The 13,448-nt window shown below is 55.2% G+C and overlaps 2 protein-coding genes across 3 annotated transcripts; one reads left to right on the top strand and one right to left on the bottom strand.

Annotated features, from left to right (window-relative positions):
• Positions 1-4: 4 nt before the first annotated feature.
• LOC118157155 (thrombomodulin-like) lies at positions 5-2,402 on the top strand (the record flags this gene model as incomplete). Its single annotated transcript, XM_035311412.1, has 1 exon — positions 5-2,402. A coding segment is annotated over one exon (933 nt), but the record flags the coding sequence as incomplete, so codon positions are not given.
• Positions 2,403-2,629: 227 nt separating this feature from the next.
• Positions 2,630-6,393, bottom strand: LOC118157156 (somatostatin receptor type 4-like). Of its 2 annotated transcripts, XM_035311415.1 has the most exons (4): positions 5,871-6,393; positions 5,538-5,688; positions 3,918-5,173; positions 2,630-3,660 (listed from the first exon to the last, which is right to left on the bottom strand). In XM_035311415.1, the coding sequence occupies exon 3, from the start codon at positions 5,120-5,122 to the stop codon at positions 3,923-3,925; it is 1,200 nt and encodes a 399-aa protein (XP_035167306.1). In that variant the 5' UTR covers positions 5,123-5,173; positions 5,538-5,688; positions 5,871-6,393; the 3' UTR covers positions 2,630-3,660; positions 3,918-3,922. The 2 variants fall into 2 exon arrangements, with proteins under 2 accessions (XP_035167306.1, XP_035167305.1); XM_035311414.1 differs by lacking the exons at positions 5,538-5,688; positions 5,871-6,393 and having other exon boundaries at positions 3,918-5,502.
• Between the last annotated feature and the right edge of the window lie 7,055 nt (positions 6,394-13,448).

Below are 13,448 nucleotides of genomic sequence, written 5' to 3'. Positions count from 1 at the left end.
GGGGGGGCGGCCGAGCTGCTCCTGCCCCGCCGGCAAGGCGCTGGGCCCCGACGGCCGCAGCTGCGCCTCACCCTGCGCCGGGGCGCCCTGCCAGCACCACTGCGTGCCCAACGGCGACACCTTCCTCTGCATGTGTGAGGCTGGCTACCAGCTGGCCCCCGACGGCAGCAGCTGCGAGGACGTGGACGACTGTGCCGTGTCGCCGGGGCTGTGTGAGCAGGCCTGCCTCAACACCGAGGGCGGCTTCGAGTGCCGCTGCCACCACGGCTATGAGATGGTGGAGGGGCGCTGCCAGCCTGTCTCCAGCTGCTACGCAGCCCCCTGCGAGCACCGCTGCGAGGACGTGCCTGGTGGCTACCACTGCAGCTGCATGCCCGGCTACGCCGTCCACCCGCAGGAGCCCGCCCGCTGTGTGCTGTACTGCGACCGCAGCCAGTGCCCGGCCGAGTGCAACTCAAACACCCATTCCTGCTACTGCCCCGAGGGCTTCGTGCTGGACGAGTCCTCCAGCAATGACACGGTCTTCTGCGTCGACATTGATGAGTGCGAGATGGACTTCTGCGACCACAACTGCACCAACCAGCCCGGCAGCTACGCCTGCCACTGCTCCGACGGCTATGTGCTCGTTGACAGGAACCACTGCCAGGAAACCCAGGTGGAGGACGGTGGGGGCTCCTCAGGAGACTTCGAGCTATGGACGCCCGTCCCCAGCCGCGGCCCACCAAAAACGGAGCACCTGCACCCTGGTGCGCTGGTGGGCATCACCGTGGGTGTCCTGTGCGCGGCCCTGGTTCTGCTGGCTGTCGGGTACCACCTGGCCAAGAAGCGCTGCCGGCCGCCTGCCTCCATGGATTACAAGTGCGGCAGCCACCACGAGAAGGAGGTGGGACTTCAGCAGGTGACTGCGGTCTGTGCCGCCTCTGGCCAGAAACTGTAGGGAGACCTGGTGGGACGGAGTGAGCGGGAGGTGACGTGGAACTGGGTAAAGTTTATTTTCAACTCCCCTTCCCCCCCCCCCCCCCGGTTTGTAATGATAAAGAGAATTCAGGAGAAGCTGTGATCACCCCCGCCGCCAAAAAATACATGCTGCTTTTCAGCCGGCTCTCATGAACGTGTGCCACAGTGAGCGGGGAGGGCCTGGGGCACGCCGCTGTGTGGTTCCTGTTTCTGCTCCCTTCCCTGAGCCTGTGGGAGGGGAAGCTCCAGAGGGGAGCTCTGCGGGAGGAGCAGCCCTGCTTGGACCTGACTTGAGCTTGATCCACCTCGCCACGGGGTGAGAGCACGCGCCCAGCAGCTGCCTTGAGGACCGTGGGCTGTGGGAGGTTGTCTCGCCTGAATTGTCCCTTGGCAGGAGAGTGCCGCAGGCTGGGGATGAAGTGAAGAGTGAAGAGCCCAGAGTGAAGAGGCGCTGGGATGCTCCAGCTTTTGTCTGGATTTGGTTTAGTGTTTTAAAACTGATAAACGATGGCAGAAGGGTCTTTTGGTCAGTACTTTGCCTGCCCTCTGTGCCCCCGTCACCCTCATTGGCAGAAATTCTATCACTTTTTTTCTCTTCCCCATTTTTTGCGTACGTATCTCTGCGCAGCTGAGCACTTTTCTAGGGGCAGCAGGCACCCTGCTGGGCATCACTGTGGGGCAGGGGGGGGAACGCTTATTTCTCTCCCCTTTTACCATTTTGGGGTTTTTGGGGAATGCGGAGGTTAAAAGGGGATACTGAGAATGCCAGGGTATTTTTTTCTGTGCTAGGGAGGGTCGTTTTCAGCACCAGTGAGACCGTGCCTTGTGTTCTCTGCACGTCTTCCATCGTTTTCTGCCGCTGCTGGATTAAACTGCTTGTTACAGAGCAACTTAACTCACCGCTCCCATCTGCAAGCTTTTTTCCTTTTTTTCCCTTTTTTTCCTTTTTTTCCTTTTTTTTTTTTTTCCCCTTAGTTTTAGTCCAGGCAATCTAATTCATGTCAAAGTTCAATGACAAAACTTCCTGGTGGCGTTCACAGGAGCAGGATCCAGCACGGAGCTGGGGGAGGATCCAGGGAAAGTTCTCTGTGGGGTTTTCCTGGGGGGTGAGATCAGGGACCGGGCCGCCGGGGCTGGCGGTACGGGTCCGGGAGCTGTGCTGGAACCAGTGCTGAGGGCTTTGGGCCCCGTTTTGGGGCTGGGAGTTTGGGGTCGGGGCTGGAGGGGCTGTGCCCCCCGGGGATGAAGCTCCATCACTGAGACAAACATCAGCTGCACGCTGCGTGAACTGTCACTTTCCTCGTGTGAATGGCTGACCCCACTGTTTTATAGACCCAGCATGTGTGTAAATATTTATTTATTGGAAATGTACCCTACGCAATACACAATCACGTTGTGATTTTGTGTGTAGACCAATAAAGCTTTTACCATCTGGTTTATAGAAATCTGGGAATGAGCTGTTCTTTCTCCCCTTCCCCAGCCTTCCCCTCCTGGCAGCCGACGTCTCGCAGCCTTTCCAGGGGCCACAGGCTCCAACAAAGCTAAAAAGGAGCTGTGGGCTCTTAGCAGGGACTCGGGATGAAAGCACGCCCTCCTGGTTGTTTCACCAGCAGGATTAAAATAGAATGAACCATAAATAGTAGAAAACAAGAATAACATTTAAAGGACAAGGTTAAAAACAAATAAGCTGGAAATGGCTAATTTAATGCTACCTCGGTGCAGCGCAGTTGGTGCAGCTCCAGCGCTGGTCTTCAGTTCCTATGGCTATGTGCTCAAGATGCCCTTGAGGGCAATGCTTGTCTGCAGGAAACAGAGCAAGCAGGGCTTGGGTCTCCCAGGCTTTCTTGTAGAAAATGCTATTTAGGTCCTGCATTAACAAAGTCCTTTTCCTGGGGAATTTTTAGGGGGGGAAGATTTTCTGTTTATGGGACCTGAAGTTTATCGTTATGAAGGGAAGCTCAGGGCTCCTTGGCACCTGCTAAAGCTTCTGCTGAAGCTGCTGTTATATTTGGCAGGTGGCTCTTCTTGCCATGACCTCCGATCCTCGAGCCCACTTTCTGCCCCGTGAGGAATGCAGCAGCTCGCCAGCTTGGTCCCCTGTGGCAACGGTGAGCCCAGGCATATGGGACGGGCGCATCCTTGCCGTGACAGCAGCCTTGTGTCCCCCATGGGCACCAAATGTCCCTGCAGCCTGGGCACAGGGATCATGCCTAACTCTGCCCTACCGCAGCCCCCCCGAGGCAGGACCTGGCAATTAGCCCGATTACTCGCCTGGTGTCAAGGGGCCACAGCGGAGGCTCCTTGGTGGCGAGGGCGATGGCAATGATGACTCAGCCGAGGCTGTTAGCTGTATGACGGGCCAGTGTTATGGCTTTTTATTTCATTGGGCTGCACAGCACGACTGGAGAGCGCAGAGCACCGGGGGGACGTCCCAGCCCAGTGCCTTGAAAAGCAGGGGTGGGAGCAAAGTCATCAGCAAAGTCCTTCTGCAGAGCAGCCCCCTGCTTTTCCCGAAGGGGAGGCGGCCTGGCTGTGTACATCCTCGCCATGCGGCTGTCCCCACTGCCTGCCGGGGGATGGGAAGAGCTTGGGGTCTCTCCTCTGTTTCACAGAGGGCCATGTCTTCTCCCTAGACCAGTGGGAGAACTCAAAGCGTTGTCCCCCATCGCAGAGTTCGGATGCAGCATTTCCAGTGGCCCTTGCTCACCGCATCCCTACAGGGGCAGGGAGCTGCAGCACAGCAGGGATGGAGAGGCCACGAGTGTCCCAGGGGAGGTGCCAGCATCTGGGCTGCGGAACCGGTGCCACTGCCAGCACAAACCCTGCGGAGCAAAGCCAAGCACCGGCTGCCCTCCAGCATCCTCCCACCCAGGTGCACAGGCATGGGGGCAGCGCTTCAGGGGTTTGCCCCCTCTCTGTCTGAGATCCCCTTTGCCAGGATGATGGAGGCTGGGTGCAGGGCACCCTAGAAGGTGGTGGTCTTGGCCAGGAGGGTGCCGGGCTTGCAGCAGGGCTCGGGGTGTGCGGGCTCCTGCTGGCAGGGCAGCGGCGGGCACATGCAGCCCTTGCCCTTGTCATCACCCCGGGGCACGGCGCAGTAGTCAAGGGGCTCTTCTTCCTCCTCCTCCTCCTCGGTGGCCCCCGCCTCGGCATGGCAGCAGCAGAGGCTGGCATCGAGACAGCGGCGCAGCACGCCGTGGAAGGAGTGCCGGAAGTTTTCGGAGAGGAAGCCGTAGAGGATGGGGTTGGCGCAGCTGTTGGAGTAGCTGAGGATGAGGGAGGCGTTGTTGACCGTGGCATCCAGGCGGCCGGGCAGCAGCAGGTTCACCAGCTGCACCACATAGAAGGGCATCCAGCAGACCACAAACATGGCCACCACCATCAGCACCAGGCGCGTCAGCTTGCCCTCGGAGCGTCGCCGCTGCTGCCAGCCCACCCGCTGCGCTACCGCCCGCATCTTGCCCACGATCAGCAGGTAGCACAGCCCCATGGCCAGCACCGGCAGCAGGAAGCCCAGTAGGGTGGTGTAGACCACGAAAGCGGCTGACCAGGCCGGGCTCGGCCACAGGAGATTGCAGGCCACTGCCTGGCCGTCACGGGTGGTCGCCGTGCCAGCGAAGATGGGGATGGGCGAGGCCACCAGCAAGGAGAGCAGCCACACACCCCCGTTGACCATCTTGGCCACCCGTGGGCGGCGGTAGGTGGCTGCTCGCAGCGGGTGCACCACGGCGATGTAACGGTCCAGGCTGAGCACCGTCAGGCAGAAGACACTGGTGAACATGTTGAGCCCGTCCACACCCAGCACAGTGCGGCACAGCGCCCGGCCGAAGGGCCAGTGGTGCAGGGCGGCTGAGGTGGCCACGAAGGGGATGCTGAGCATGAAGAGCTCGTCAGCAATGGCCAGGTTGAGCAGGTAGATGTTGGTAGCCGTCTTCATCTTGGCATAGCGCAGGATGACGAAGATCACCAGCGAGTTGCCCAGCAGCCCCAGCAGGCACACCAGGGCATAGATGCATTGGATCACCACCATGCCGGCGATCTCGCCTGCCCTGCCGCCCCATGCCGACGGCCCCTGCAGCCGGCCAGCCTCTGCCGAGGCCGTGCTGGTGTTGGGGGGCACCTCAGAGGCGTCCCAGAGGGGAAGCTGCTCAGCGTCGACACTCATGCTGGGGGGTGGCCCATGGGGGGGGGGGACACCAGCGGGATGGGTGCCAGCCTGCAGGCAGGGTGTGGGGCAGAGAGAAGGGGACGGGAGCTGCAGCGTGCAGTGGATGCAGGGCTCGCTCCCCTGCCAACCCCTCAGATCATGGCCGAGGGCTCCTGTGCCCCCCCAGCCTGTCTGTCCCCTCCCTGCATGCTCTTCGGGGCAGCAGTGTTGTACCCCGGGCCAGGGGTCCACTGGTGCACTCAGGAGCTGTGGGGAGGGAGCGGCTGCAGCACAGGGCACCTTGGCAGCATTGCCTGGGAATCAATGCCACCCTCCGCCTTAAGGAACCTGTCTGTACAGATCCTAATGGTTTCATTAACCCCCCCCCCGGGGGAAGCAAGCAGAACGCAAAAGCAATCTGGAGATATTTTACCTCTCAATCCTCCAGGGATTGAAAGACCCCCCCAGGCCCCTGCTGAGGGGCAGCGGCGGGCGCTGTGAGCTGCACCGGTGAGGAGCTCCAGGGGCTGCTGGCGAGGTAAAGTCCTGCTTGACCTGGGTCAGATGACCGTCAGAATCCGAACCTTTTAAAGTGAAAGACAGACCACGCTCTCCGGTTTTGAATGCAGGCAAGTCTCACTCGCCGCATCAAATGTGCCATGTAAATAAGCTTTTCCATATGAATAAATAAATACGTATATATATAAAAGCCAATTTCTGGTTGATGCTCTCCACTTGCCAATCCAAAACAAAGCAGCCGACATACCCTTCTCCCTTCTCTTTCAGGTTCGTGGCGTTCCTCTTGCTCCGGCTGTGGCCGAGGGAATTGCGCTCCTGCCTGCCGCCGTCCCCAGCCTGCTGCGGAGGCGGGGATGCTGCAGTCCAACACCGCGGCAGGGAGGGCCTCGCGCCCCCTGCACCGAGCGGGGGCTGCGGGGGTCCCCCACGGGTGGGAGGCGATGGAGCCTGGTTGCCCTGGCGACGGGAGGGAGGCAGCGCGCACCCCGCGCTCGCTCCCGCATCCTGCTGCGCATCCCTCATCCTGCCACGCATCCCTGTGTGGTGGCTGCCACAGCTCCTGCCCAGGTCCGTGCCCCCAAAGCTGGCCTCGGGCAAAGAGCTGGTGGAGGAGGGTGCAGAGAGCGGTGACGCACCCAAAGCCTCATCTGAAATCAGAGCCTGGATGGAATTCATGGTGCAAAGGGCGAAAGGGGGCTGCGAATAAAAGGGGCTCTGAGGGCTTCAAAACCTGTCCCAGCCAGGCTGAGCGCTCAGTGTGATACACAAGGTGTTTTCTCCCCAGCTTTGGGTAAAAATCATATTTTATTTTATTTTATTTTATTTTATTTTATTTTATTTTATTTTATTTTATTTTATTTTATTTTATTTATTTTATTTTATTTATTATTATTATTTTTAATAAAAGTACTCCCACTGGAACCTGGCAAAGCATCAGTGCTTCTTGTGGCCACCACCCGCAGGGGCTGTCCTCCTTGGAGGGTGAGCTGTAGGACAGGGAGGGAGGCAGCCCCCAAAAGCAGCACAGAGCCCTGCAGCGTGTGTGTCCCTGTGACTTTCTGATTTATCTGAACAAAGCTAACCCACACGCTGTCACTCACTCCTGCACTGGGCCATCGCTGGAGCAAAGGATTTTTTCTTCTCACTTGCCCGCATTTCGTGCTCCCGGGTCCCTGCATCGGGCAACCTCCTGTGGGAGGTTCTGGGAAGCTGGGATGGAGCGGAAAGCTGACAGACAGCTGAGTGAGTGAGCACATTTGTGTGTGGAAGGGGTTTTGGCCACAGGGAAAGGGATATTGATAGATGCAGATATTGTATTACTGAGAACAGGCTCAACATGCATGGGAACACAGGTGCATGTTTCTTCTTGGTGCTTAAATATATGACCATAGTTAATTGTGCAGCTGGCAAAAATTTTGGTGAGGACATCCTGGCTTAAATTTCATGGAGGTGGAGAAGCACAGCAGGGGCTGGTGCCCACAGCTGCAAGCTGTGCAGCAAGGGGTGCTGGAGGAGGGGGACTGGTGGCGGGTTCCCTGTGCCCACACAGGGGCTGCCTGGCTGCACGCAGAGGCCTGGGGGGGGACATGGTGCTCCAGGGGTTCCTGTTGCAGACGGAGACCGGAAAGTGTGTAATAAAACAATGAAACCGCCTGCGGGTTGCATCGAGCACCTCCACCTCCCAGAAGGAACAGGAAACTTTTAAATGCTCTTTACTGTAACGGAGGAAGCTCCTTAGCAGCGAGCAGGACTTTTGCTCATATCAGGCTGCTGGTACCAGTCCTTCTGTGGAAAAGGTTTGGGTGGGGAAGAGCAAAACTGCTGCAGGGATTGTTCATTTTTAAAATAAAGCGCACCCCATTTCCCCCAAGGTAGCATGAAGAGGTATTTTGATAGGGAAAAAAACAGCCCCAGCTCAAAGCCCACAGCCTGCAGTAATAAAAGCTGTCAAACACCCATGCTCTCCCCAGGAGCTTCACTGCAGCCATCAGCAGTGGTGACATCCCCTGAGGCATGGAGTCCCAGCAGGGAGCACGGATCCGAAGTCTCTCTGCAGTAGGGACACCAGCTCCAAGCCTATTTCCCAGCTGGGCTGCACGCAGCTGTGCCCAGGGAGCATGGAAATAAAGGGGAGATCGCATGCTGACGTGGGTGGGAAAGGCAGACACCCCCAGTTTGCACATGGGGACAATTGTTTGGATGCTGAGCATTCACCCAGCTGAGTTTGCAACCCACTGACTTAAAGCCCTGTAAGAGCAAAGCCATGCACTTTTCTGGGCATGCCTGATGCTGGGGGCAAACGCTGCAGAACACTGGCCGCACGTGTTTGCACTGGCATTTTCCCCTCCAAAGGCAGTGTACAATCACCGCTAGCTAAATATTTGTAAAGCCCTCTGCTCTGCAAGGTCACCCAACAAAAGGCAGTCTGTGCCTTCTTTTTAGTGGCTGCAACGAAAATTCCACCTTGAAATACAGCCAAAAGAGGTAAAAACAGCCAAGTCTGGCCCGAACACCTGACCCGCTGTCACAGGCGAGGAGGGAGCAAGCAGTACATTGTTGTCCCCATTGGCGGTGGCACTGGGATGCTTTGCCACCCGTGGGGTGCAGGTCTCCTGCGATGCTTGCAGGGCACATCCTGCCCTGCAGCCGCAGCACCCCTCTGTGTCACAAACCACCACAGAACAGCAGTGCGTTGTTGCAGGGCCTGGCTACCTCTGCGAGCTCGGCCAGACCCATCCATCGAAGGAGCAGCCAAGGCAAACAAATAAAGCAAAGTAAAGTAATCCTTTCGGGCTGGCCCAAAGAGAACGAGTCTTGCTCTTCTCTGGCCCACAGGAGAACCCAGTGAAAGGCAGTGCTAGCTAGAACAGGCCTTGTTTCCTTTCCTTTTAGGAAGTCTTTGTGTTTTATTTATTTATTTATTTATTTATTTATTGGTAATCTTTCCTACAAAACAGGGAATGTGGTTTCAAAGTGGAACAGGTGAAATATTCCAAACTGAAAATGCCTGGCACGTGTTTTAGAGCAGCCCCCAGCTATTGCCCCGTGCTGCAGGGAGGGTTCCCAGCCACGTAGCTGGCAGAGCTTGCAGCGGGCCTGGAGGTGCTGCCTCTTGCCATGAAGCGCACAGCTGCACCCAGTAGGAACATCCACACGGCCAACAACATGTGCTTGCCTCAAATTAGGCCAATTTCCATGCCTCACTGTTGATGCAGACGCTCCTCATGATAAGGCATGTATCATTTCCTTCAGTTAACGGTCGCCGTGGCTGATTACTTCATTATTACCAGCTTACGGCTGGTTTCTAATCAGATTTTCTTTCCAGTTTCATTTCCAGCTGGGTAATGGCTGGTGGTGGAAGGATTCCAGGTGCCCCTGGATCAAGCATCCCTTTAAACATGTAGGGTCATTCCTTTAGCATGTAGGGACATCCGTGTTTAGCACATAGGTACCCCTGGGCTGGGCTCACGGTCTCACTCCTCACTGCCACTCTGTGGTGGTTTTACCGTGCTAGGCAGTTGAACACCACAACCGCTCTCTCACTCCCCCTCCTCAGATGAGGAGGGGAAGAAGTAAAGGAAAGAACAACTCACGGGTTGAGATAAGGATGATTTAATTAAAGAGGGAAAAAAATATATATATATATAAAATTAAGGAAATATTATTATTAGTTAAACAATTCAACTAAAGGGAAAAAAAGGGAAAGGGGAAGAGGAAGGGGGAAAGGGAATAACTAAACAAAACAAGTAAAGGCTATGTGGAAGTGCAGGGGAAAGAAATTACTCGCTACTTCCCACAAATGAGCGATGCTTGACCATGTCCTTGAAGCAGGGCCTCAACGCACGTAGCCGGTGTTCGGGAGGAGGACAGACGTTTTCGCAATGAGAGCCCACCCCTCCCCTCTTCTTCCTTTTTCCACCTTTTATTGCTGAGTGTGACATCATATGGTATGGAATATCCCTCTGGTTGGTTTAGGTCAGCTGCCCTGCTGATGTTTCTTTCTCACTTTTTGCCCACCCCCTAGGAGGGTCAGAGAGAGTCCTGATGCTGTGCCAGCACTTCTCAGCAGCAGACACAACACCGGTGTGATACCACTGCTGTTCTAGCTACAAGTGCAGAGCGCAGCACTGTATGGGCTGCTGCAGGGAAAGTTAACATCCCAGCCAGACCCAGTACACACTCTCCATGTGCCTCTGCCTCCGAAGCAAAAACCCCGGCAAGGTGCTTGAGCTGGGGCAAGGAACCGTCGGCAGCCGACAGCGGGAGGATGCCTGCAGCAGCGCCCAGCACTGCGATCCTGGGGGGAATGCAGGGCTCCCCCATGGACTAGAAGCAATGCTTCCATCTCTTCCCACTGTAGAACAGATGTAAGATTGGAACATGCAGAGCCTTTTCCTTCTGCAGAAGCACAAACATCCAGACGGCACTCATGTTGTCTGGCAGGGCCTGGAGCTGGCCTGCCGACAGCAGATTCATTTGGTTCTCATCTAACCCCAGGCCCCTTGGTTCTGTTGCTGGACCACTCTCCTGTGACTAACGAGCAGCCAAGGGTGCTTGCTGGGTGCCTGGGCCTGGGGGAGCCTCTGCCCATGTCCAGCCTGTGCCGTGCATTGCCCAAATCCCCCCAGGGGTGCAGTGCCCTGCTGCAGCTCGGAAGGCGGTGTCCGGCCCGCAGGCTGCGAGCACCGGGACTCTGTGTCCCGACTGCAAACAGCAGCTGCTTTGTCAGCATCCAGTAGCTGGTTTCTTTGCTAAAAATAGGCTAATCCCTGCAATAAGATCTGAATTAATATAAAAGTGACATTGCCAAACACACATTTTCTCAATTCTTAGCCTTTCTAGCTTGAACATAAAACCCAAGCTCCTTTGCTTTGCAGCCTTTAAACATGTTTCCCTCTGGTTTCACTTAGGCAGAAGCCAAAAACCTGCACATAGCGAGCTGTGGAGCTCCGGCCGGGACAGATGAAGCAGAGTTGGAGCAGAGCAGACGGCTGTGGGGCTGTGGTGGGGCTCGTGCTGGGGAAGAGGCAGCACAGATGGCTCGCCCTGACAAAGCAGCGGCTAAGGACAGCTCGCCCTGAGCCGGGGGTGTGAGGGGGGGCTGCAGGGAAGGAGAAAACTTGCTGAAGGGTGAATATGGGCTGCTGAGGTTTGGCTGGAAGTCGCTTTGTACCTGCCTGCAACAGCCGGCTTCATAAGTAATAATAATATAATGATCACCATATTGCACATGTATCATGAAGTTATGTTAATATAATAATTCACAAGTTAGCAGGAACTTGAGGTAGAATCCCTGGGAAGAGGGATGGCCAAGGCTGCCCAGTGGAGCACAAAGGCAGGTTTCTGCACATAGGTTTGCTACAGTGTGGGCCAGCCAGGATTTTTTCTGAATTGCTCTAACACGCTGCCTTGGGAGGCACGAGCCATCACCAGCCGGGTCCATGCAAGCCGATCTGTGGACAGAGCTACAATTTCAATTATAAAAAATAAATAAATCACAAAATCAGGTAATGTCATTACCTCTGGAGCAGAATAGTCAAGCACAGAAGGAAAAGAGATTTAAAATATGTTAAATCTTATTATAGGGAGGTTGTTTTTTGCTGCTTCCAGTTTCTTGTGGGAGCAGCCATAGCACTGCATATCCCACCCTTTCCCCCGGGCAAATCTGTGTTTTCTTCAATTATTGTTTTCCAAAAGAGCTGGCAGAAAGCCAGTGGAAACCTATGACATTCAGACATAAGCTCTAGCCTCCTGACTGCACAACAGTGCAGCTTCAGAGGTGGAGGCTCCTAAAGCCCTCCACTGGTGCCTGCTCAAAGACGTGGGAGTGTGCATGGCTGCCTTGAGAGGCTCAGGGCTTGAAGCAATGGGCAGCAGCAGAAAACCCCTGTTTTTTCCCCAGCCTCAAGGCAGCTGTGCTGGGGGCTCCATCTGCTGCCATTTGAAGGCAGGGGGAAGGCCCTATCCCTGCTGAGGCACTTGAAACCTGGCATTGCAAGCAGTATTATTTTCAAATGAAAGCTCCCCCTTGCAATTTGCTAAATTAAAAGCATGTTGCTAATCCTGTATAGAAGCACTCCATAAAGCCAGGTACGTCTTTATTCCACCCTCTCTCTAAACTCCTCCGAGGCCTTTGGGATTTAGAGTTGGCTTTTGGGGTGGCAGCAGCAGGAATGCGGATTTCGCTGCTCCTGGAACCTGGACCCTCCGTGGCTGAGTGTTGCCTCCTGCCGAAGCATTAGCCTCAGAAAGGGGAAGCAGCCACCAGGAGTGGTGTTTGGCACGTGCGGTGCCGTGCAGTGTTTGGATGTCTCCCATGTTTTGTGCCTCATTTTCAGGGAAAAAAGCAAACAGCGAGGACTGAGGTTCCAGCTTTGGCACTTCTGAACCAAAGGCTGTCAGAAATGGGAAAACCAGGGTGGTTTATTAGGGAAATCTTGCAGTGATGCATTTCCTTGATTTATTTTATTTTATTTTATTTTATTTTATTTTATTTTGCCCATGCTTCCCTCTAACAAAGTAAAAGCAATGAAAAAAATAAGTTTGCATCAGGCTCTGTCCTGAAGGCCGTTTGGTTGTCACACTCCAAAAATGCTCACTGAAAACCTCTGTCAAGCTCTGCTGCCAGAGGATAGGATGTTATCACTCATTATTCTATTCTCCTGCAGCACACAGCTATTTCTACAAATCGCCATTGTAAACAAACAAACAAACAAACCAAAAACAACAACAACAACAACAACAAAAAACGCATTTAACATAAAAGTGACAATAGAGTTCATGGAGATGTAAACCATTTCTCCAGGGTTTAGGATTTCCTGGCAGAGCGCACATATCCTTTGTTTCTGAAAACAAGGATCAGCAGAGAGCACCACACCTTCGGGCGGTGCAATGAACTTTACGGGCAGCGAGAGCAGTGTGTGCAGGGCTGCGGCTCCCGCTCCACTCCACACACTGTGCCTCTGGCTGGGCCTCCATCCTGCCTCCTCCTTTGTAATTCAGACCAAAGCCAACATTTTGCATTTTTCACTGTTTTGGGGCAAACACACGCTCCCCCGTGACCAGCAGCGGGGCACAGACTGCAAAGCAGAGCACTCGGTAATGTGCTGGTGACCTTGGTTTGGGCACAGCAGAAGCAAAAGCTGAGCTATTGTCCCTGCAGCTGCTGCAGCACTGTGCCACTTCACACACCTATTAAATATAATATATAGAATGGTATAAAAGTTGTTTTTACATCCACCTGCACCAGCTGCCAGTACTGGCTGGCAGCATCGGCTCAGGGTTTGTGGATGCAGCAGCCCCATCTGGCTGCAGGCTGGCTGCGAAAATAGGGGCGAGGAGAGGGAGGGGAGCAGGAGCCAGCAGCGCCCAGCACTAGGGTGTCCCGTGGAGTCCTGCTGCCACCAGGACACACTTGTGGGGAAGCCAGCCCAGCCCTTGATGAATTGTTTGGGCAGCATCAAAGAGCGCTTTCATCCTCCCAGCACAAGGAGCCTCTCCCTGGACTGACATCTCCCTGGCAGATTGCAGGGCTGGGAGATGCTATCGGAACTGCTTGGGGTGGTGGAGAGTGGGGAGCGCCCAGGAGGGTCCCCCGGCCCAGGGCTGTGGGATGACAGATGGCACATCCTGCCTTTGTTTGCGGTGGGTGGAGGGCTGGGGAGGCGCTGATAGCATCGTGCTGAGCTCGCTGCTGGCTGGAAGGGCCTAACTCTCAGCAGCAAGAAAATAATGTCCTTTTTTTCCCTTTCTTTTTTTTTTTTTCTTTTTTTTTTTTTCCTGGGTTATCTCCGGAAATCGGCCTGCGGACACACGTCGGAGGTTT

Source organism: Oxyura jamaicensis, assembly GCF_011077185.1.
Source record: "Oxyura jamaicensis isolate SHBP4307 breed ruddy duck chromosome 3 unlocalized genomic scaffold, BPBGC_Ojam_1.0 oxy3_random_OJ106570, whole genome shotgun sequence".
NCBI classification, from domain to species: domain Eukaryota; kingdom Metazoa; phylum Chordata; class Aves; order Anseriformes; family Anatidae; genus Oxyura; species Oxyura jamaicensis.
This window is presented reverse-complemented; position numbering and strand designations above follow the sequence as displayed.